We start from the raw sequence: 24,704 nt of genomic DNA on the forward strand, positions 1-24,704 counted from the left end.
CAAGATGTATTTTTAATTTTCAATAGGTGAACACAATCTGTAACTGGGAAAAAACAAAATAGAGATAAAATACATGAGTAGATTTTTGGATATAAAGGACTGTGCATTTTTAACATGTATTCATCCATACACTGAACAAGTATGTACATATTGAGTGCCTACAAGGTGGAAGATATTATAATAAGCTCTGCAGATAAGACAACACCTCTGCTATTGTTTTAGCTTAAAGTATAGTGAAGAACCAAGATAAAAAGGTGACAGTTATAAACTCAGATAGGTCCTTTAAAAAAAAAAACATAGTTATATGATTGTATAAGATAATTTGATCTATACTTCACCCAGGGAAGATTTCCCTGAGGAAGAGATGCTACACTGAGAAATGAAGGATGAGAAAGAAGCAGTTAAGCAAAGAGGAAAGCAAAGCACTCTGGCCAGTTTGCAGCATGTGCTGTGCTGAAGCTCTGCTGCAATCTGTTACTAGCTCTGATGGAATAACAGATACTGATTTTTCATCTTATCTGAATGAATAAAAAACAAAACAGACAACATACATTAAACAATGATTTTCAACACAGTGGACTTCAGGCATTGAAGATGGTAGGTGATCACTGAAAGACAGAAAACTAATATAGCAGGCCTTACAAATGTCCCAGCTCTTTTGACAGAGTTTTGACAGAGGTTCGAGGCCATGACAAAGGGAGAAAATCTGACATACAGCTAGGGTGATGAAGCTGAGAGGCTAGTAAAACTAAAGCAGATAGAGATCACAGGACAGAAAACTGGAGATAAAAAAGCAGTACAGGAAACAAATCCTGGAGATGTGCAGAGATTCCCTCTTGGGTATTTAGTGGAGTAATGAAAAGTGCTTGTGTGCTAGGAAACTTCCTAAAAACAATGGAAAATAAAATTTAAAAAACGGTTAAAGAAAATTAGCAGAAACTATGTCTGGGGTTCACACAGTGACTGGAAGAGGGTCCATTCCCATGAGCCAGGCCAAAATACCACATGCTTCACAGGACAATGAATATTCAGAAAGGTCTTGCCTCAGGAGTGAGGAATTACCCCAAATATAAAAGCAAGAATGGAAAGATTATAAGTAAATCTCTGTACTCCAAATAAAACTCAAGTCAATAAGTGGAAGCAGGGAAGGTTTTTTAAAAAAAATAAAATAAACCATACTTGCAGAGATGCAAATTACACTGTCAGAAGTAAAAACTATAGTGGATGGAAATAAACACAAATTACAGATAACAAAGGAAAAATTCCTAAATTTGACACGATAAACTGCAAGAAACTTTCAAGCAGCTAACAGATAACTCCCCAAATAAAAAAGAAGAGACAGAAAAAAAATTAAAGAAAAAATGGCCAAAAATATTCTAACCCTTAACACAAACCACAGTCCCACAGATTCAGGAAGGGTCTGGGACAGAAAAAAATGAAAATGTATCATTGTCATTTTTATATCATCTATGATGTATAATATTACTGAAGGTGAACTGTGATAAGTTAAAATTATATACTAAAAATCCTAAACACTAAGATAGCAAAACAGTTATCATTAATAAACCCAAAAATATATATAAAATTGAATCATAAAAAACAGTTGACTAATCTAAAAGAAAGCAGGAAAAGAAAGGGAACAAAGAACAGTTGGGACTAATAGCAATCAAACAGCTACTAGACAAACATAACTGTATCAATAATCACATTATAAATCACACTTGTCTAAGAACCTCAACTATAATACAGACTGTCAGGCTCCGCAAGAAAGCAAGACCCAACTACAGGCTGCCTATAAGAAATGCACTTTAAATGTAAAGACACAAATTGGTTGTAAGGATGGAAAAAGATACATGCTAACAGTTGCCAAAGGCAGCTGAGCAGGAGTGGCTGTATTAATACCAAAGTAGATTTCATAGCCAAAAAAAAAAAAAATTCCAGCAATAAATAACAAAGCTCATGTCACAATAGTAAAAGGTTCAGTTAATCGACAAAACATAACAATCCTAAGTCTTTATGCCCCTAATAACAAACCAGCCTCACAATATATGAGACCAAAGTGGCCATAATTTGAATTGACTTTTAAAGCAACACAAATATTTTACAGTGTCAAAATTGATCTCTTTAAATCGCTAAAAACTATTGAAATTCCAAATTGGAAACTTCAGAGTATCAAAATGTAAAAGTAGAAACATCTGAATAAAACCTTATATTTTTAGGCCAAGCACAGTGGTTCATGCCTGTAATCCCAGCACTTTGGGAGGATCACCTGAGGTCGGGAGTTCAAGACCAGCCTGACCAACAGGGAGAAACCCTGTCTCTACTAAAAATGCAAAATTAGCTGGTCATGGTGGTGCATGCCTGTAATCCCAGCTAATTGGGAGGCTGAGGCAGGAGAACTGCTTGAACCAGGAAGGCAGAGGTTGCGGTGAGCTACAATTGAGCCATTGCACTCCAGCCTGGGCAACAAGAGCAAAGCTCTGTCTCCAAATAAAAAAAAAACAAAAACCTTATGTTTTAAAAATATATTTTCCTTATGCATGTAAATCCCATTTTTGAAAACATAAATAAAAATGATAACAGCTGCATTATTTAGATGAAATCCTGAAATAAAACATAAAAAGTGAAATAATTGAGAATAGAAAGACTATGAGCATTACAGATGGATTAATGTACTTCTTTCCAGAGTTAAATCTACGATGGAAAGTTTACCTGGTGTGGATGTTTGTACATCCTTCATTTTGGTGGCTGTATTCAGAACAGAATCTTTATTTTCAATTGTAGCCTGAATGGGTTTTAAAACAAAATGATTAGCACATGATGTATATTGGTATAGGAAATGCAGTTAATAATTAAAAATATAAATGTAAGAGTAATTACCTTCAAGGTGGGCAGATTCTCAGGATACTCTAACAAGCAAGAGAAATATATAATCTATCATATGTAAATATGGTAAGGCCAACCATACATTCATCGAGTGTTAGCATCAAACTGAATACTCTCGCCTGTATTAGTGTAGGGTTTCATGTTTTTCTAGTTTGTTTCTTTGGGACAGTAACATGATAGAAATGCAATGAAGAAAAATAGGAATACAGTCTTCAAAAAACATTCAGCTACAAGTTAAAAAGTGAGATTATGCACCACATCTATTGCTTAAAAAAAAGTGTTAATATCAATGTGGATATGCTGATTAACAAGGAGAAATGTGATCTAAAATCAGAGGAGCAAATCATAACCCTAGAAACAAGTGTAAAAGCTGGTGCTAACTGTGACCGCATGACTTTCATGCAAGACATCAGAAGGATTTATACCATTATAACACAAATATTCATCATGCTCTTTAACTTGTCTGATAACTGAGAAGGCACACAATTACAATGACACTTCATTTGAACATACACTTCACGTCTCTTCAGTGTAAGTGTCCTGAATTGATCTGCTTGGATATATGGTTGGTGAATCCTAGTAGATAATATTCATTATTTATCATGCCCATGTGGTGTAATAATCTGCCTACATTTCTTGTATCCTCTAGTTTAGCCTTCAGAAATTTTCTTCATCCACTAATGGCAAGAAGGTATAATATATAAACCCCACCAAAAAGTATAATAAATTATACATACTTATACAAAATGGAATTGCTCCAGGCATTAGATATTAATAAACTTATACATTTGGAAATCAGTCCAATATTCATTGAAAGTAACCATTTTAGGATTCAATTAATCCATTTAATGTTATTTTTGTCTGCAAAATTAGTCTGCTCTGGAATCTCATTGTATTATAAAGAATTTTCACTAAATAGCTATTTTAATGAAAAAACCAGCACTATGGAAAAAAGCTAATATATTCATATTAAATTTTAACTCATTTGAATAACTAATAAAAAATATATGTTCGATGTCTGATACTAATAAACAGGAATGAGGCACTGTGGTTTATCCCAACTCTAGCACTCCTTCCTGATTTCAGTAGGCATCGGAGCAGTCAGAAATCAAATCTTCTGGTATGCAAACATTCTAAATGCATCTGAAGTGAGTTCACTCAGGTTTCCTCAGCGGAAACCCCAAAATTACCAAAGTAACTTCTTCCTTCCCCTCTTTCTTGCCTTGCAATCCCTCTTTCTTGATGAAAATAATTACTACTTTGTTTCTTATTCTTCAGTGTTTATGGGTTATTATGACAACTTCCTCCCTCTGGTTTTAGCAGTACCATCTGACATCTATAATTTCTATTACTTCTTCTCTTTCTCCTTCCACTCTCCATACAAACATGCTCTGAAATAAGAGCAAAATTATGCTGTCCCCCGATCCTCTTATGTCTTGAACTGTTTTCCAGTGGTTCTTCTATCCAAATTCAATGTAGGGAACTCTATAATCTTGTTACTAAGATCATGGCCAAGGACCAACAGCATCAGCATCACCTGAGAACTTACTAGAAATGCACAACATCAGGCCTGCTGAATCAGGAAGTGCATTTTCAATGACAACCCACTGATCTATTCAGGGGTGGGACGTTCTCTTCTGTCTTGAGTGCACATGACATTAAATGTGTATTGCCAAATTACCTGTTCCAGATTTCCGACCACCCATTATTCTTCTGGCAATATTCAAAACAGAAACTTTCTTTTTAAATATAACCTGAATGTAAAGAGAAACAAAATAGTCAATACATAATACATATTTCATATGCTATGCAGTAAATAATTCAAAATATAAATGAAAGAGTAAGTACTTTCCATGCCGATTGTTTCTGAGGAGACACTGAAAAGCAAAATAAATATATAATCCATCATATGTAAATATGATAAAGTTATCCGTACATTCATGCAGTGTTAGCATCAAGCTGTATCCTCCTGCCTGCACTAGTGTAGGATTTGATGTTTTACAGTTTGTGTCTTTGGGACAAGAACATGAGGAAATACAATGAAGAAAATAGGAATACAGGCGTCCAGAAAATATACAGTCAGAAATAACAGAGGTATTATGCATCATGTGTGTATTACTGAAATAAACAGTGTCAATATCAATGCGGATATGCCAAATGTTGAAAATAAATGTGATCTAAAATGAGAGGAGCAACTCATACACCCAGGAATCAATGTCAAAGAAGGTACTAAATGCTACTGCATGTTTTTCATGCAAGACATCAGAAGGACTTATACCATTATACTACAAGAATTCATCATGCTCTTTAACTTGCCTGCTAATTGAGCAGGTACACAATGACAATGACACTGTATATAATATTCTTTTTTTTTTTTTTTTTTTTTTTTCTTTTATTATTATTATTATTATCATCATTATTATACTTTAGGTTTTATGGTACATGTGCGCAATGTGCAGGTAAGTTACACATGTATACATGTGCCATGCTGGTGCGCTGCACCCACCAACTTGTCATCTAGCATTAGGTATATCTCCCAATGCTATCCCTCCCCCCTCCCCCCACCCCACAACAGTCCCCGAAGTGTGATGTTCCCCTTCCTGTGTCCATGTGTTCTCATTGTTCAATTCCCACCTATGAGTGAGAATATGCGGTGTTTGGTTTTTTGTTCTTGCGATAGTTTACTGAGAATGATGATTTCCAATTTCATCCATGTCCCTACAAAGGACGTGAACTCATCATTTTTTATGGCTGCATAGTATTCCATGGTGTATATGTGCCACATTTTCTTAATCCAGTCTATCATTGTTGGACATTTGGGTTGGTTCCAAGTCTTTGCTATTGTGAATAATGCGGCAATAAACATACGTGTGCATGTGTCTTTATAGCAGCATGATTTATAGTCCTTTGGGTATATACCCAGTAATGGGATGGCTGGGTCGAATGGAATTTCTAGTTCTAGATCCCTGAGGAATCGCCACACTGACTTCCACAAGGGTTGAACTAGTTTACAGTCCCACCAACAGTGTAAAAGTGTTCCTATTTCTCCACATCCTCTCCAGCACCTGTTGTTTCCTGACTTTTTAATGATTGCCATTCTAACTGGTGTGAGATGGTATCTCATTGTGGTTTTGATTTGCATTTCTCTGATGGCCAGTGATAGTGAGCATTTTTTCATGTGTTTTTTGGCTGCATCAATGTCTTCTTTTGAGAAGTGTCTGTTCATGTCCTTTGCCCACTTTTTGATGGGGTTGTTTGTTTTTTTCTTGTAAATTTGTTGGAGTTCATTGTAGATTCTGGATATTAGCCCTTTGTCAGATGAGTAGGTTGCGAAAATGTTCTCCCATTTTGTAGGTTGCCTGTTCACTCTGATGGTAGTTTCCTTTGCTGTGCAGAAGCTCTTTAGTTTAATTAGATCCCATTTGTCAATTTTGGCTTTTGTTGCCATTGCTTTTGGTGTTTTAGACATGAAGTCCTTGCCCATGCCTATGTCCTGAATGGTAATGCCTAGGTTTTCTTCTAGGGTTTTTATGGTTTTAGGTCTAACATTTAAGTCTTTAATCCATCTTGAATTGATTTTTGTATAAGGTGTAAGGAAGGGATCCAGTTTCAGCTTTCTACATATGGCTAGCCAGTTTTCCCAGCACCATTTATTAAATAGGGAATCCTTTCCCCATTTCTTGTTTTTGTCAGGTTTGTCAAAGATCAGATAGTTGTAGATATGTGGCATTAGTTCTGACGGCTCTGTTCTGTTCCATTGATCTATATCTCTGTTTTGGTACCAGTACCATGCTGTTTTGGTTACTGTAGCCTTGTAGTATAGTTTGAAGTCAGGTAGTGTGATGCCTCCAGCTTTGTTCTTTTGGCTTAGGATTGACTTGGCGATGCGGGCTCTTTTTTGGTTCCATATGAACTTTAAAGTAGTTTTTTCCAATTCTGTGAAGAAAGTCATTGGTAGCTTGATGGGGATGGCATTGAATCTGTAAATTACCTTGGGAAGGATGGCCATTTTCATGATATTGATTCTTCCTACCCATGAGCATGGAATGTTCTTCCATTTGTTTGTATCCTCTTTTATTTCCTTGAGCAGTGGTTTGTAGTTCTCCTTGAAGAGGTCTTTCACATCCCTTGTAAGTTGGATTCCTAGGTATTTTATTCTCTTTGAAGCAATTGTGAATGGGAGTTCACTCATGATTTGGCTCTCTGTTTGTCTGTTATTGATGTATAAGAATGCTTGTGATTTTTGCACATTGATTTTGTATCCTGAGACTTTGCTGAAGTTGCTTATCAGCTTAAGGAGATTTGCGGCTGAGACAATGGGGTTTTCTAGATATACTATCATGTCATCTGCAAACAAGGACAATTTGACTTCCTCTTTTCCTAATTGAATACCCTTGATTTCCTTCTCCTGCCTAATTGCCCTGGCCAGAACTTCCAACACTATGTTGAATAGAAGTGGCGAGAGAGGGCATCCCTGTCTTGTGCCAGTTTTCAAAGGGAATGCTTCCAGTTTTTGCCCATTCAGTACGATATTGGCTGTGGGTTTGTCATAAATAGCTCTTATTATTTTGAGATACGTCCCATCAATTCCTAATTTATTGAGAGTTTTTAGCATGAAGGGTTGTTGAATTTTGTCAAATGCCTTTTCTGCATCTATTGAGATAATCCTAGGAAGAGACTGCATCAACTAACGAGAAAAATATCCAGCTAACATCATAATGGCAGGATCAGATTCACACATAACAATATTAACTTTAAATGTAAATGGACTAAATGCTCCAATTAAAAGACACAGACTGGCAAATTGGATAAAGACTCAAGACCCATCAGTGTGCTGTATTCAGGAAACCCATCTCACGTGCAGAGACACACATAGGCTCAAAATAAAAGGATGGAGGAAGATCTACCAAGCAAATGGAAAACAAAAAAAGGCAGGGGTTGCAATCCTAGTCTCTGATAAAACAGACTTTAAACCAACAAAGATCAAAAGAGACAAAGAAGGCCATTACATAATGGTAAAGGGATTAATTCAACAAGAAGAGCTAACTATCCTAAATATATATGCACCCAATACAGGAGCACCCAGATTCATAAAGCAAGTCCTGAGTGACCTACAAAGAGACTTAGACTCCCACACATTAATAATGGGAGACTTTAACACACCACTGTCAACATTAGACAGATCAACGAGACAGAAAGTCAACAAGGATACCCAGGAATTGAACTCAGCTCTGCACCAAGCGGACCTAATAGACATCTACAGAACTCTCCACCCCAAATCAACAGAATATACATTTTTTTCAGCACCACACCACACCTATTCCAAAATTGACCATATACTTGGAAGTAAAGCTCTCCTCAATAAATGTAAAAGAACAGAAATTGTAACAAACTGTCTCTCAGATCACAGTGCAATCAAGCTAGAACTGAGGATTAAGAATCTCACTCAAAACCACTCAACTACGTGGAAACTGAACAACCTGCTCCTGAATGACTACTGGGTACATCACGAAATGAAGGCAGAAATAAAGATGTTCTTTGAAACCAACGAGAACCAAGACACAACATACCAGAATCTCTGGGACGCATTCAAAGCAGTGTGTAGAGGGAAATTTATAGCACTAAATGCCCACAAGAGAAAGCAGGAAAGATCCAAAATTGACACCCTAACATCACAATTAAAAGAACTAGAAAAGGAAGAGCAAACACATTCAAAAGCTAGCAGAAGGCAAGAAATAACTAAAATCAGAGCAGAACTGAAGGAAATAGAGACACAAAAAACCCTTCAAAAAATCAATGAATCCAGGAGCTGGTTTTTTGAAAGGATCAACAAAATTGATAGACCACTAGCAAGATTAATAAAGAAAAAAAGAGAGAAGAATCAAATAGATGCAATAAAAAATGATAAAGGGGATATCACCACCGATCCCACAGAAATACAAACTACCATCAGAGAATATTACAAACACCTCTATGCAAATAAACTAGAAAATCTAGAAGAAATGGATAAATTCCTCAACACATACACCCTCCCAAGACTAAACCAGGAAGAAGTTGAATCTCTGAATAGACCAATAACAGGAGCTGAAATTGTGGCAATAATCAATAGCTTACCAACCAAAAAAAGTCCAGGACCAGATGGGTTCACAGCCGAATTCTACCAGAGGTACAAGGAGGAGCTGGTACCATTCCTTCTGAAACTATTCCAATCAATAGAAAAAGAGGGAATCCTCCCTAACTCATTTTATGAGTCCAGCATCATCCTGATACCAAAGCCTGGCAGAGACACAACAAAAAAAGAGAATTTTAGACCAATATCCTTGATGAACATTGATGCAAAAATCCTCAATAAGATACTGGCAAACAGAATCCAGCAGCACATCAAAAAGCTTATCCACCATGATCAAGTGGGCTTCATCCCTGGGATGCAAGGCTGGTTCAATATACGCAAATCAATAAATGTAATCCAGCATATAAACAGAACCAAAGACAAAAACCACATGATTATCTCAATAATATTCTTTATTTCTCAAACCCACGTGGTGTAATAATGGGCCTACATTTGTTGTGTCCTCTAGTTTAGGCTACAGAAAAGTTCTTCATCCACTCATGCAAAAAGGTATAACACATAAACCTTATCAAAAAGTATAATAAATGATTAAATTTGACATACTTATAAAAAATAAAGTTGCTACAAGCATTAGATATGAATAAGCTTTTACAATGGAAATCACTCCAATATTCATTGAAAATAAGAATTTTAAAAGTCAATTAATGAATTCACCATTATTTTTCTTTCTAAAATAGTCTGGTTTAAAATATCATGTTACTCTCTAACGCATTTTCTTTATTTTTCAATTAAACTTTTTAAAAAATTTATTATTATACTTTAAGTTTTAGGGTACATGTGCATAATGTGCAGGTTTGTTACATATGTATCCATGTGCCATGTTGGTGTGCTGCACCCATTAACTCGTCATTTAGCGTTAGGTATATCTCCTAATGCTATAGCTCCCCGCTCCACCCACCCAACAACAGTCCCCAGAGTGTGATGTTCCCCTTCCTGTGTCCATATGTTCTCATTGTTCAATTCCCAACTATGAGTGAGAACATGCGGTGTTTGGTTTTTTGTCCTTGCGATAGTTTACTGAGAATGATGGTTTCCAGTTTCATCCATGTCCCTACAAAGGACATGAACTCATCATTTTTTATGGCTGCATAGTATTCCATGGTGTATATGTGCCACATTCTCTGAATCCAGTCTATCATTGTTGGACATTTGGGTTGGTTCCAAGTCTTTGCTATTGTGAATAGTGTGGCAATAAACATACACGTGCATATGTCTTTATAGCAGCATGATTTATAATCCTTTGGGTATATACTCAGTAATGGGATGGCTGGGTCAAATGGTATTCCTAGTTCTAGATCCCTGAGGAATCACCACACTGAATTCCACAATGGTTGAACTAGTTTACAGTCCCACCAACAGTGTAAAAGTGTTCCTATTTCTCCACACCCTCTCCAGCACCTGTTGTTTCCTGACTTTTTAATGACTGCCATTCTAACTGGTGTAAGATGATATCTCATGGTGGATTTGATTTGCATTTCTCTGATGGCCAGTGATCATGAGCATTATTTCATGTGTTTTTTGGCTGCACAAATGTTTTCTTTTGAGAAGTGTCTGTTCAGGTCCTTCGCCCACTTTTTGATGGGGTTGTTTTATTTCTTGTAAATTTGTTTGAGTTCATCGTAGATTCCGGTGATTAGCCCTCTGTCAGATGAGTAGGTTGCAAAAATTTTCTCCTATGTTTTAGGTTGTCTGTTCACTCTGATGGTAGTTTCTTTTGCTGTGCAGAAGCTCTTTAGTTTAATTAGATCCCACTTGTCAATTTTGGCTTTTGTGGCCATTGCTTTTTGTGTTTTAGACATGAAGTCCTTGCCCATGCCTATGTCCTGAATGGTATTTCCTAGATTTTCTCTTAGGGTTTTTATGGTTTTAGGTCTAACATTTAAGTCTTTAATCCATCTTGAATTAATTTTTGTATAAGGTAAATTTTTATCCAAAAGTTAGCCAATTGAAAAGCAAAGCCAATATATGCATATTCATGTTTATCTCATTTGAATAACTAATATCAACAAAACGTATATTTCTTATGCCCAACAGTAACAAAGAGGAGTAACGAGTCACTGTGGTTTATCCCAGTTCTAGTTCTCCTTCCTGCTTCCACTGGTTCCTAACGCAGCCCAAATCAAAGCTTCCTTTAGGAAAATGTTCAAATATGAAACTGAACTCAGGTTTCCTCAGAAGAAACCCCAAAATTACACAAATAAATTCTTATTTTCCCTCCTTCCTGCCTGACAATGCTCTTCCTTGAGGAAAGTCATTGCTACATCAGTGGTCTCCTTAGTTCTCGTTCTACAGTGTTTATGGGTTATTAAAATCATTTCTCCTTCTGTATTTAGCAATACGATGTGACGTCTGTAAAATCTATATCTCATCTCTTTCTCCTTACACCCTTGGTGAAAACATGCTGTAGAATTAAAGCAAAATTATGCTGTCCACTGACTCCTTATGTTTTTAATAGCTCTCCAACGTTTCTTCTTCCCCATTTCGATGTGGAGAATCCTATAATCTTACTGCAAAGATCATGTCCCAGACCAGCAGCATTAACGTCACCCAAGAACTTATCACTCGTCATGCTCTTTAACTTGCCCAATAACTGAGAAGGCACACAATTATGATGACACCTCAGTTGAACATACACTTCACGTCTCTTCAGTGGAAGTGTCCTAAATTGATCACTTTGGATATCTGATTGCTGATACCTAGGAGATAATATTCATTATCTCTCACACCCATGTGGTGTAATAATTTGCTTAAGTTTCTTGTATCCACTAGTTTGGCCTCCCGAAAATTTCTTCATCCACTCATGGCACCAAAGGATCATACATTAGCCTCAAGAAAAATATCATCAATTATCAATTTTGACATACTTTGTAGAAGTAAAACTGCTAGAAGCATTAGGTATCAATGAGTTTCACATTCAGAAATCACTCCAATATCCATTGAAGATGATCACTTTAGGAGTTAATTAGAATTCAACATAATTTTTGTTTCTAAAATAGCCTTGTTGGGAGTATCATGTTATTCTCCAAAGAAGTTTCATTAAACAGCTATTTTATCCAAGAGGTAGCTACTTGAACAAGGAAGCCAATGTATTCATATTCAAGTTTATCTCATTTTTATAACTAAAATCAACAAAACATGTATCTCTGATGCCTAATAGTAACAAAAAGGAGTAATGAGTCAGTGTGCTTTATCCCGATTCTAGCATTGTTTCCCGCTTCCAGTAGTTCCTGGAGCTGCAAAAATCAAATATTTTTTATGCAAATATTCCAAATGCATCTAAAGTGAGTTCACTCAGGTTTCCTCAGCAGAAACCCCAAAATTATATAAATGACTTCCTCTTTTCCCGCCTCCTGCCTTACAATCCGTCTTCCTTGGGAAAATAATGGCTACATCAGGGGTCTTGTTAGTTCTCGTTCTACACTGTCTATGGGTTATTACTATCGGTTTTCTGTCTTTTTATTTTAGCAGTACGATGTGACATCTATAAAATCTATACCTCCTCTCTTTCTCCTTCCAGCCTTAGTGAAACCATGCTGTAGAATTAAAGCAAAATTTTGCTGTGCCCCAGAGCCCCTTATGTCTTGAACTGCTCTCCACATTTCTTCTTCCCAATTTCAATGTGGGGACGTCTTACTGCGAAGAACATGTTCCAGACCAGCAGCATTAGTGTTACCCAAGAACTTACTACAAATGAAGAATCTCAGGTATGCAGCTTCTGCTAGCCTCCCCCCCACAACCAGCCTCCCCGCTGATTTTGCGGGGGAGAGAAGTTCTTTTCTATCTGGATTGAACATGACATTAAACGTGTTTTGCAAAATTACCTGTCCCAGCTTTTTCTCCATACTTTATTTGTGTGCCTATATTTGAAACAGAATCTTTCTCATCACTTGTAACCTGAATGGAATTTGAAACAAAATAATAAATGAATAAATAAATGAAGTATGTTTCATAGACTATATATTTAAAAGTTCACAATATAAATGAGAGTTTAATTACCTTCAAGGCTGGTGGTTTGTGAGAAGACACTGAAAAATAAAAGGGACACATAATCACTCATATATAAATATGATAAAGTTATCCATACATTCACGCACTGTTAGCATCAAGCTGTATCCTTCTGCCTGTACCAGTTTAGGCTCTGATGTCTTCTACTTTGTGTCTTGGGACTGGAACATGACAGAAATACACTGATAAAAGGGAATACTGGCTCCAGGAAATATACCCTTGCGATTTCAAACATGGTATTATTTGTCATATGTCTAAAACTAAAATAAAACCATGTCAATATCAATGTGGATATGTCGATTGATGAGGACAAATATGATTTAACATCAGAGGACCAACCCATACAAGTGAGAATCAATGTCAAAGAAGGTACTGCATGATCCCACATGTCCTTCATGAAAGAAATCAAAAGGATTTACATCATTATACTACAAACATTCATCATGCTCTTTAACTTTCCCATTAACTGAGAAGGCTCACAATTACGATGACACTTCAGTTGAATGTACATTTCACATCTCTGCAGTGGAAGTGTCCTACATTGATCACCTTGGATATCTGTTTGCTGATACCTAGGAGATAATATTCATTATCTCTCACACCCATGTGGTGTAATAATTTGCTTAAGTTTCTTGTATCCACTAGTTTAGCCTCCCGAAAGTTTCTTCATCCACTCATGGCACCAAAGGATAATATATTATCCTCAAGAAAAATATCATCAATTATCAATTTTGACATACTTCTACAAAGTAAAACTGCTACAAGCATTAGGTATCAATGAGTCTTACATTCAGAAATCACTCTAATATTCAATGAAGATGATCACTTTAGGAGTTAATAAGAATTCAACATAATTTTTGTTTGTAAAATAGTCTCATTTGGGAGTATCATGTTATTCTCCAAAGAAGTTTCATTAAACAGCTATTTTATCCAAGAGGTAGCTACTTGAACAAGAAAGCCAAGGTATTCATATTCAAGTTTATCTCATTTTTATAACTAAAATCAACAAAACATGTATCTCTGATGCCTAATAGTGACAAAAAGGAGTAATGAGTCAGTGTGCTTTATCCCAATTCTAGCATTGTTTCCCGCTTCCAGTAGTTCCTGGAGCTGCAAAAATCAAATACTTTTTACGCAAATATTCCAAAAGCATCTAAAGTGAGTTCACTCAGGTTTCCTCAGCAGAAACCCCAAAATTACATAAATGACTTCCTCTTTTCCCACCTTCCTGACTCACAATCCGTCTTCCTTGGGAAAATAATGGCTACATCAGGGGTCTTGTTATTTCTCGTTCTACACTGTCTACGGGTTATTACTATCAGTTTTCCGTCTTTTTTTTAGCAGTACGATGTGACATCTGTAAAATCTTTACTTCCTCTCTTTCTCCTTCCAGCCTTAGTGAAACCATGCTGTAGAATTAAAGCAAAATTATGCTGTGACCCAGAGCCCCTTATGTCTTGAACTGCTCCCCACATTTCTTCTTCCCAATTTCAATGTGGGGAAGTCTATAGTCTTACTGCGAAGATCATGTTCCAGACCAGCAGCATTAGTGTCACCCAAGAATTTACTACAAATGAAGAATCTCAGGCCTGCTGAATCAGAATGTGCAGCTTCAGCGAGACCCCCACCCCACACTCCGCCCTCCCTGCTGATTTATGCGGGGAAGAGAAGTTCTTTTCTATATGGATTGAACATGACATTAAACGTGTTTTGCAAAATTACCTGTCCCAGATTTTTCTCCATCCTTTATTTGTGTGGCTACATTCAAAACAGAATCTTTCTCGTCACTTGTAGCCTGAATAGAATTTGAAAAAAATAATAAATAAATAAATAAATGAAGTATGTTTCATAGACTATATATTTAAAAGATCACAATATAAATGAGAGTTTAATTACCTTCAAGGCTGGTGGTTTCTGAGAAGACACTGAAACACAAAAGGGACACATAATCACTCATATATAAATATGATAAAGTTATCTATACATTCATGAACTGTAAGCATCAAGCTGGATCCTTCTGCCTACACTAGTGTAGGTTCTGATGACTTCTACTTTGTGTCTTCGGACTGGAACATGACAGAAATACACTGATAAAAGGGAATACTGGCTCCAGGAAATATACCCTTACAATTTCACACATGGTATGATTTAGCGTATGTCAAAAACTAAAATAAAACCTTGTCAATATCAATGTGGATATGTCGGTTAATGAGGACAAATATGATTTAAAATCAGAAGAGCAACTCATACACCTGAGAATCAATGTCAAAGCAGGTGCTACATGATCCCACATGTCTTTCATGCGAGAAATCAAAAGGACCTACACCATTAAACTACAAACATTCATCATGTTCTTTAACTTGCCCAATAACTGAGAAGGCACACAATTACAATGACACTTCAGTTGAATGTACACTTCACATCACTTCAGTGGAAGTGTCCTAAATTGATCACCTTGGATATCTGTTTGCTGATACCTAGTAGATAATATTCATTATCTCTCACACCTATGTGATGTAATAATTTGCTTAAGTTTCTTGTATCCACTAGTTTGGCCTTCGGAAACTTTCTTCATCCACTCATGGCACCAAAGGATAAGACATTAGCCTCAAGAAAAATATCATCAATTATCAATTTTGACATACTTCTACAGTTGTAAAACTGCTACAAGCAGTAGATATTAATGAGTTTTACACTCAGAAATCACTCCAATATTCACTGAAGATGATCACTTTAGGAGTTAATTAGAATTCAACATAATTTTTGTATCTAAAAGAGCCTTGTTGGGAGTATCATGTTATTCTCCAAAGAAGTTTCATTAAACAGCTATTTTATGCAAGAGGTAGCTCCTTGAACAAGGAAGCCAATGTATTCATATTCAAATTTATCTCACTTCTATTACTAAAATCAACAAAACATGTATCTCTGATGCCTCCTAGTAACAAAGGAGAGTAATGAGTCATTGTGCTTTATCCCAATCCTAGCATTGTTTCCTGCTTCCAGTAGTTCCTGGAGCTGCCAAAATAAAATATTTTTATGCAGATATTCCAAATGCATCTGAACTGAGTTCACTCAGGTTTCCTCAGCAGAAACCCCAAAATTATATAAAAAACTTCTTCTTTTCCCTCCTTCCTGCCTCACAATCTGTCTTCCTTGGGAAAATAATTGCTACATCAGGGGTCTCCTTAGTTCTCATTTTACAGTGTCTATGGGTTATTACGATCAGTTTTCTGCCTTTTTTTAGCAGTACGATGAGACGTCTGTAAAATCTATACTTCCTCTCTTTCTTCTTCCACCCTTGGTGAAAACATGCTGTAGAATTAAAGCAAAATTATGCCTTTCCTTGAGCCCCTTATGTCTTGAACTTCTCTCCATATTTCTTCTTCCCAATTTCAATGTGGGGAAGTCTATAATCTTACTGCGAAGATCATGTTCCAGACCAGCAGCATTGACGTCACCCGAGAACTTATTACAGATGAAGAATCTCAGGTCTGCTGAATCAGAATGTGCTGCTTCCACGGGCGCCACACCCCGCCCCCACTGAATTATTCGGGGAGGAGAAGTTCTTTTCTATTTTGACTGAACATGACATTAAATGTGTTTTCCAAAATTACCTGTCCCAGACTGTTGTCCATCCTTTATTTCTGTGGCAATATTCAAAATAGAATATTTCTCGTCACTGGTAGCCTGAATGGGATTTGAAACAAAATAAGCAATACATGAAGTAGGTTTCATAGACTATAAGTTAATAGTTCAACATATAAATGAGACTTTAATTACCTTCTCAGCTGGTTCTTTCTGAGAAGACACTGAAACGCAAAAGGGATACATAATCACTCATATGTACATATGATAAATTTATCCATACATTCATGCAGTGTTAGCATCAAGCGGTTATCTTCTTGCCTGTACTAGTGTAGGATTTGATGTTTTCTACTTTTTGTCTGGAGACTGGAACATGGCAGAAATACACTGAGAAAAAAGGAATACAGGCTTCACAAAATATACCCTTACAATTTCAAACATGGTATGATTTGTGATACGTCTAAAACTAAAATAAAACCGTGTCAATATCAATGTGGCTATGCCGAGTGATGAGGACAAATCAGAGGAGTAACTCACACACCTGAGAATCAATGTCAAAGCAGGTGGTACGTGATCCTGCATGTCTTTCTTGCAAGAAATCAGAAGGATTTACACCATTATACTACAAACATTCATCATGCTGTTTAACTTGCCCAATAACTGAGAAGGCACACAATTATGATGGCACTTCAGTTGAACATACACTTCACGTCTCTTCAGTGGAAGTGTCCTACATTGATCACCTTGGATATCTGTTTGCTGATACCTAGGAGATAATATTCATTATCTCTCACACCCATGTGGTGTAATAATTTGCTTAAGTTTCTTGTATCCACTAGTTTAGCCTCCTGAAAGTTTCTTCATCCACTCATGGCACCAAAGGATCATACATTAGCCTCAAGAAAAATATCATCAATTACCAATTTTGACATACTTCTACAAAGTAAAACTGCTACAAGCATTAGATATTAATGAGTTTCACACTCAGAAATCACTCCAATATTCATTGAAGATGAACACTTTAGGGGTTAATTAGAATTCAACATAATTTTTGTTTCTAAAATAGCCTTGTTGGGAGTATCATGTTATTCTCCAAAGAAGTTTCTTTAAACAGCTATTTTATCCAAGAGGTAGCTACTTGAACAAGGAAGCCAATGTATTCATATTCAAGTTTATCTCATTTTTATAACTGAAATCAACAAAACATGTATCTCTGATGCCTAATAGTAACAAAAAGGAGTAATAAGTCAGTGTGCTTTATCCGAATTCTAACATTGCTTCCTGCTTCAAGTAGTTCCTGGAGCTGACAAAATCAAATATTTTTTTATCCAAATATTCCAAATGCATCTAAAGTGAGTTCACTCAGGCTTCCTCAGTAGAAACCCCAAAATTACATAAATGACTTCCTCTTTTCCCGCCTTCCTGTCTCACAATCCGTCTTCCTTGGGAAAATAATGGCTACATCAGAGGTCTTGTTAGTTCTCATTCTATACTGTCTATGGGTTTTTACTATCAGTTTTCCATCTTTTTTTTTTAGAAGTATGATATGACATCTATAAAATCTATATTTCTTCTCTTTCTCCTTCCAGCCTTAGTGAAACCATGCTGTAGAATTAAAGCAAAATTATGCTGTGCCCCAGAGCCCCTTATGTCTTGAACTGCTCTCCATATTTCTTCTTCCCAATTTCAATGTGGGGAAGTCTATAGTCTTACTGCGAAGATCATGTTCCAGACCAGCAGCATTAGTGTCACCCAAGAACTTACTACAAATGAAGAATCTCAGGCCTGCTGAATCAGAATATGAAGCTTCAGTGAGCCTCCCCCACACCCCCCATTCCCGCTGATTCATGTGGGGAAGAGAAGTTCTTTTCTATCTGGATTGAACATGACATTAAACGTGTTTTGCAAAATTACCTGTCCCAGATTTTTCTCCATCCTTTATTTGTGTGGCTATATTTGAAACAGAAACTTTCTCATCACTTGTAGCCTGAATGGAATTTGAAACAAAATAAGTAATAAATAAATCAATGAAGTATGTTTCATAGATTATAAATTTAAAAGTTCACAATATAAATGAGAGTTTAGTTACCTTCAAGGCTGGTGGTTTCTGAGAAGACACTGAAAAACAAAAGGGACACATAATCACTCATATATAAATATGATAAAGTTATCCATACATTCACAAAGTGTTAACATCAAGCTGTATCCTTCTGCCTGTACTAGTGTAGGCTCTGATGTCTTCTACTTTGTGTCTTGGGACTGGAACATGACAGAAATACATTGATAAAAGGGAATACTGGCTCCAGGAAATATACCCTTACAATTTCAAACATGGTATGATTTCTCGTATGTCGAAAACTAAAATAAAACCATGTCAATATCAATGTGGATATGTCGATTGATGAGGACAAATATGATTTAAAATCAGAGGAGCAACTCATACACCTGAGAATCAACGTCAGAGCAGGTGCTACATGATCCCACATGTCTTTCATCTAAGAAATCAAAAGGACCTACACTATTATACTACAAACATTCATCATGCTCTTTAACTTGCCCAATAACTGAGAAGGCACACAATTACAATGACACTTCAGTTGAACGTACACTTCACATCACTTCAGTGGAAGTGTGCTAAATTGATCACCTTGGATATCTCTTTGCTGATACCTAAGATATAATATTCATTATCTCTCACACCCATCTGGTGTAATAATTTGCCTAAGTTTCTTTTATCCACTAGTTTAGCCTCCTGAAAGTTTCTTCATCCACTCATGGCACCAAAGGATCATATATTGGCCACAAGAAAAATATCATCAATTATCAATTTTGACATACTTCTACAAAGTAAAACTGCTACAAGCATTAGGTATTAATGAGTTTTACATTCAGAAATCACTCCAATATTCACTGAAAATGATCACTTTAGGAGTTAATTAGAATTCAACATAATTTTGTATCTAAAATAGCCTTGTTGGGAGTATCATGTTATTCTCCAAAGAAGTTTCATTAAACAGCTATTTTATGCAAGTGGTAGCTCCTTGAACAAGGAAGCCAATGTATTCATATTCAAATTTATCTCACTTCTATTACTAAAATCAACAAAACATGTATCTCTGATGCCTCCTAGTAACAAAGAAGAGTAATGAGTCATTGCGCTTTATCCCAATCCTAGCATTGTTTCCTGCTTCCAGTAGTTCCTGGAGCTGCCAAAATAAAATATTTTTTATGCAGATATTCCAAACGCATCTGAACTGAGTTCACTCAGGTTTCCACAGCAGAAACCCCCAAATTATATAAACAACTTCTTCTTTTCCCTCCATCCTGCTTCACAATCCATCTTCCTTGGGAAAATAATTGCTACATCAGGGGTCTCCCTAGTTCTCATTCTACAGTTATTCTATGGGTTATTATGATCAGTTTTCTGCCTTTTTTTAGCAGTACGATGTGACATCTGTAAAACCTATACTTCCTCTCTTTCTCCTTCCACCCTTGGTGAAAACATGCTGTAGAATTAAAGCAAAATTATGCCTTTCCCTGAGCCCCTTATGTCTTGAACTGCTCTCCATATTTCTTCTTTCCAATTTCAATGTGGGGAAGTCTATAATCTTACTGCGAAGATCATGTTCCAGACCAGCAGCATTAACGTCACCCAAGAATTTATTACAAATGAACAATCTCAGGCCTGCTGAATCAGAATGTGCAGCTTCGACGGGCCCCAGCCCCCGCCCCCGCTGATTTATTCGGGGAAGAGAAGTTCGTTTCTATTTTGACTGAACATGACATTAAATGTGTTTTCCAAAATTACCTGTCCCAGATTGTTGTCCATCCTCTACCTCTGTGGCTATATTCAAAACAGAATCTTTCTCATCACTGGTAGCCTGAATGGGATTTGAAACAAAATAAGCAATACATGAAGTAGGTTTCATAGGCTATACAGTTAATAGTTCAACATATAAATGAGACTTTAATTACCTTCTCAGCTGGCTCTTTCTGAGAAGACACTGAAAAGCAAAAGGGATACATAATCACTCATATGTACATATGATAAATTTATCCATACATTCATGCAGTGTTAGCATCAAGCTGTTATCTTCTTGCCTGTACTAGTGTAGGCTTTGATGTTTTCTACTTTTTGTCTGGAGACTGGAACATGACAGAAATACACTGAGAAAAAAGGAATACAGGCTTCACAAAATATACCCGTACAATTTCAAACATGGTATGATTTGTGATACATCTAAAACTAAAATAAAATCATGTCAATATCAATGTGGCTATGCCGAGTGATGAGGACAAATCAGAGGAGTAACTCACACACCTGAGAATCAATGTCAAAGCAGGTGGTACGTGATCCCGCAGGTCTTTCTAGCAAGAAATCAGAAGGATTTACACCATTATACTACAAACATTCATCATGCTCTTTATCTTGCCCAATAACTGTGAAGGCACACAATTACGATGACACTTCAGTTGAACATACACTTCACGTCCCTTCAGTGGAAGTGTCCTAAATTGATCACCTTGGATATCTGTTTGCTGATACCTAGGAGATAATATTCATTATCTCTCACACCCATGTGGCATAACAATTTGCTTAAGTTTCTTGTATCCACTAGTTTAGCCTTCTGAAAGTTTCTTCATCCACTCATGGCACCAAAGGATAATATATTAGCCTCAAGAAAAATATCATCAATTATCAATTTTGACATACTTCTACAAAGTAAAACTGCAGAAGCATTAGATATTAATGAGTTTTACATTGAGAACTCACTCCAATATCCATTGAAGATGATCACTTTAGGAGTTAATTAGAATTCAATGTAATTTTTGTTTCTAAAATAGCCTTGTTGGCAGTATCATGTTATTCTCCAAAGAAGTTTCATTAAATACCTATTTCATCCAAGAGGTAGCTACTTGAACAAGGAAGCCAATGTATTCATATTCAAGTTTATCTCATTTGTATAACTAAAATCAACAAAACATGTATCTCTGATGCCTAATAGTAACAAAAAGGAGTAATGAGTCAGTGTGCTTTATCCCAATTCTAGCATTGCTTCCCACTTCCAGTAGTTCCTGGAGCTGCAAAAATCAAATATTTTTTATTCAAATATACCAAATGCATTTAAAGTCAGTTCACTCAGGTTTCCTCAGCAGAAACCCCAAAATTATATAAATGACTTCCTCTGTTCTCGCCTTCCTGTCTCACAATCCGTCTTCCTTGGGAAAATAATGGCTACATCATGGGTCTGGATAGTTCTCATTCTACACTGTCTACGGGTTATTACTATCACTTTTCTGTCTTTTTTTTTTAGAAGTATGATGTGACATCTATAATATCTATACTTCCTTTCTTTCTCCTTCCAGCCTTAGTGAAACCATGCTGTAGAATTAAAGCAAAATTATGCTGTACCCCACAGCCCCTTATGTCTTGAACTGCTCTCCATATTTCTTCTTCCCAATTTCAATGTGGGGAAGTCTATAGTCTTACTGCAAAGATCATGTCCCAGACCAGCAGCATTAGTGTCACCCAAGAACTTACTACAAATGAAGAATCTCAGGCCTGCTGAATCAGAATGTGCAGCTTCAGCGAGACCCCCACCCCACACCCCGCCCTCCCTGCTGATTTATGCGGGGAAGAGAAGTTCTTTTCTATATGGATTGAACATGACATTAAACGTGTTTTGCAAAATTACCTGTCCTAGATTTTTCTCCATCCTTTTTTTGTGTGGCTGCATTCGAAACAGAAACTTTCTCATCACTTGTAGCCTGAATAGAATTTGAAACAAAATAATGAATAAATAAATCAATGAAGTATGTTTCATAGACTATATATTTAAAAGTTCACAATATAAATGAGAGTTTAATTACCTTCAAGGCTGGTGGTTTCTGAGAAGATACTGAAAAACAAAAGGGATACATAATCACTCATATATAAATATGATAAAGTTATCCATACATTCATGCACTGCTATCATCAAGCTGTATCCTTCTGTCTGTACTAGTGTAGGCTATGATGTGTTCTACTTTGTGTCTTAGGACTGGAACATGACAGAAATACACTGATAAAAGGGAATACTGGCTCAAGGAAATATACTCTTACGATTTCAAACATGGTATCATTTCTCATATGTCAAAAACTAAAATAAAACCGTGTAAATATCAATGTGGATATGTCGATTGATGAGTACAAATATGATTTAAAATCAGAGGAGCAACTCATACATCTGGGAATCAATGTCAAAGCAGGTGCTACATGATCCCACATGTCTCTCATGCAAGAAATCAAAAGGATTTACACCATTATTCTACAAGCATTCATCATGCTCTTTAACGTGCCCAATCACTAAGAAAGCACACAATTACGATGGCACTTCAGTTGAACATACACTTCACATCTCTGCAGTGGAAGTGTCCTACATTGATCACCTTGGATATCTGTTTGCTGATACCTAGTAGATAATATTCATTATCTCTCACACCCATGTGGTAAAATAATTTGCCTAGGTTTCTTGTATCCACTAGTTTAGCCTTCCAAAAGTTTCTTCATCTAGTCATGGCTCCGAAGGATAATATATTAGCCTCAAGAAAAATATCATCAATTATCAATTTTGACATACTTCTACAAAGTAAAACTGCTACAAGCTTTAGATATTAATAAGTTTTTCATTCAGAAATCACTCCAATATTCATTGAAAATGACCATTTTAGGAGTTAATTAGAATTCAACATAATTTTTGTGTCTAAAATAGCCTTGTTGGGAGTATCATGTTATTCTCTAAAGAAGTTACGTGAAATAGCTATTTTATCCAAGAGGTAGCTCCTGGAGCAAGGAAGGAAACGTATTCATATTCAAGTTTGTCTCATTTCTATAACTAAAATCAACAAAACATGTATCTCTGATGCCTAATAGTAACAAAGAGGAGTAATGGGTCAGTGTGTTTTTATACCAATTCTAGCATTGTTTCCTGCTTCCAGCCATTCCTGGAGATGCCAAAATCAAATATTTTTTATGAAAATATTCCCAATACATCTGAAGTGAGTTCACTCGGGTTTTCTCAGCAGAAACCCCAAAATTATATACATGACTTCCTCTTTTCCCACCTTCCTGCCTCACAATCCGTCTTCCTTGGGAAAATAATTGCTACATCAGGGGTCTCCTTAGTTCTCCTTCTACAGTGTTTATGGGTTATTACAATCAGTTTTCTGTCTGTTTTTAGCAGTACAATGTGACGTCTGTAAAATCTATACTTCCTCTCTTTCTCCTTCCACCCTTGGTGAAAACATGCTGTAGAATTAAAGCAAAATTATGCTGTTCCCTAGAGCACCTTATGTCTTGAACTGCTCTCCATATTTCTTCTTCCCAAATTCAATGGGGGGAAGTGTATAATCTTACAGCGAAGATCATGTCCCAGGCCAGCAGCATCAGCATCACCCAAGAACTTACTACAAATGAAGAATCTCAGGCCTGCTGAATCAGAATGTGCAGCTTCGACAAACCCCCCGCTGATTTATTTGGGGAAGAGAACTTCTCATCTGTCTCGACTGAACATGACATTAAATCTGTTTTCAAAATTACCTGTCCTCGTTTCTTCTGCATCCTTTTTTTCTCTGGCTATATTTGAAACAGAATCTTTCTCGTCACTTGTAGCCTGAATGGAATTTGAAATGAAATAATAAATAAATAAAGTACGTTTCATAGACTATAGGTTTACTAGTTCACAATATAAATGAGAGTTTCATTACCTTCAAGGCTGGTGGTTTCTGAGAAGACACTGAAAAGCAAAAGGGATACATAATCACTCATATGTAAATATGATAAAGTTATCCATACATTCATGCAGTGTTAGCATCAACTTCTGTCCTCCTGCCTGTATTAGTGTAGGCTTTGATGGCTTCTACTTTGTGTCTGGGGACTAGAACATGACAGAAATACACTGAAAAAAGGGAATACAGGCTCCATGAAATATACCCTAACAATTTCAAACATGGTATGATTTGTCATATGTCAAAAACTAAAATAAAACCGTGTCAATATCAATGTGCGTATGCCGAGTGATGAGAACAAATGTGATCTAAAATCAGAGGACCAACTCAT

General features: G+C 36.4%; 1 protein-coding gene across 1 annotated transcript in view; it reads right to left on the minus strand.

The window, feature by feature from the left end:
• Positions 1 to 24,704, minus strand: part of LOC100449147 (ankyrin repeat domain-containing protein 36A) — a 201,127-nt gene that overhangs the window by 2,730 nt on the left and 173,693 nt on the right. The window contains exons 78-95 of the mRNA XM_063720846.1: positions 24,353 to 24,381; positions 24,186 to 24,258; positions 22,478 to 22,506; positions 22,303 to 22,375; positions 20,582 to 20,610; positions 20,415 to 20,487; positions 18,696 to 18,724; positions 18,521 to 18,593; positions 16,802 to 16,830; positions 16,636 to 16,708; positions 14,918 to 14,946; positions 14,744 to 14,816; positions 13,013 to 13,041; positions 12,838 to 12,910; positions 4,735 to 4,763; positions 4,568 to 4,640; positions 2,881 to 2,909; positions 2,713 to 2,785 (exon numbers count right to left, since the gene is read on the minus strand). Of these exons, the coding sequence (XP_063576916.1) occupies positions 2,713 to 2,785; positions 2,881 to 2,909; positions 4,568 to 4,640; positions 4,735 to 4,763; positions 12,838 to 12,910; positions 13,013 to 13,041; positions 14,744 to 14,816; positions 14,918 to 14,946; positions 16,636 to 16,708; positions 16,802 to 16,830; positions 18,521 to 18,593; positions 18,696 to 18,724; positions 20,415 to 20,487; positions 20,582 to 20,610; positions 22,303 to 22,375; positions 22,478 to 22,506; positions 24,186 to 24,258; positions 24,353 to 24,381 (918 nt within the window). The remainder of the gene's footprint in view (positions 1 to 2,712; positions 2,786 to 2,880; positions 2,910 to 4,567; positions 4,641 to 4,734; positions 4,764 to 12,837; positions 12,911 to 13,012; positions 13,042 to 14,743; positions 14,817 to 14,917; positions 14,947 to 16,635; positions 16,709 to 16,801; positions 16,831 to 18,520; positions 18,594 to 18,695; positions 18,725 to 20,414; positions 20,488 to 20,581; positions 20,611 to 22,302; positions 22,376 to 22,477; positions 22,507 to 24,185; positions 24,259 to 24,352; positions 24,382 to 24,704) is intronic.

The sequence above is a fragment of the Pongo abelii genome, chromosome 22 (assembly GCF_028885655.2).
Source record: "Pongo abelii isolate AG06213 chromosome 22, NHGRI_mPonAbe1-v2.0_pri, whole genome shotgun sequence".
Taxonomy (NCBI): Eukaryota; Metazoa; Chordata; class Mammalia; order Primates; family Hominidae; genus Pongo; species Pongo abelii.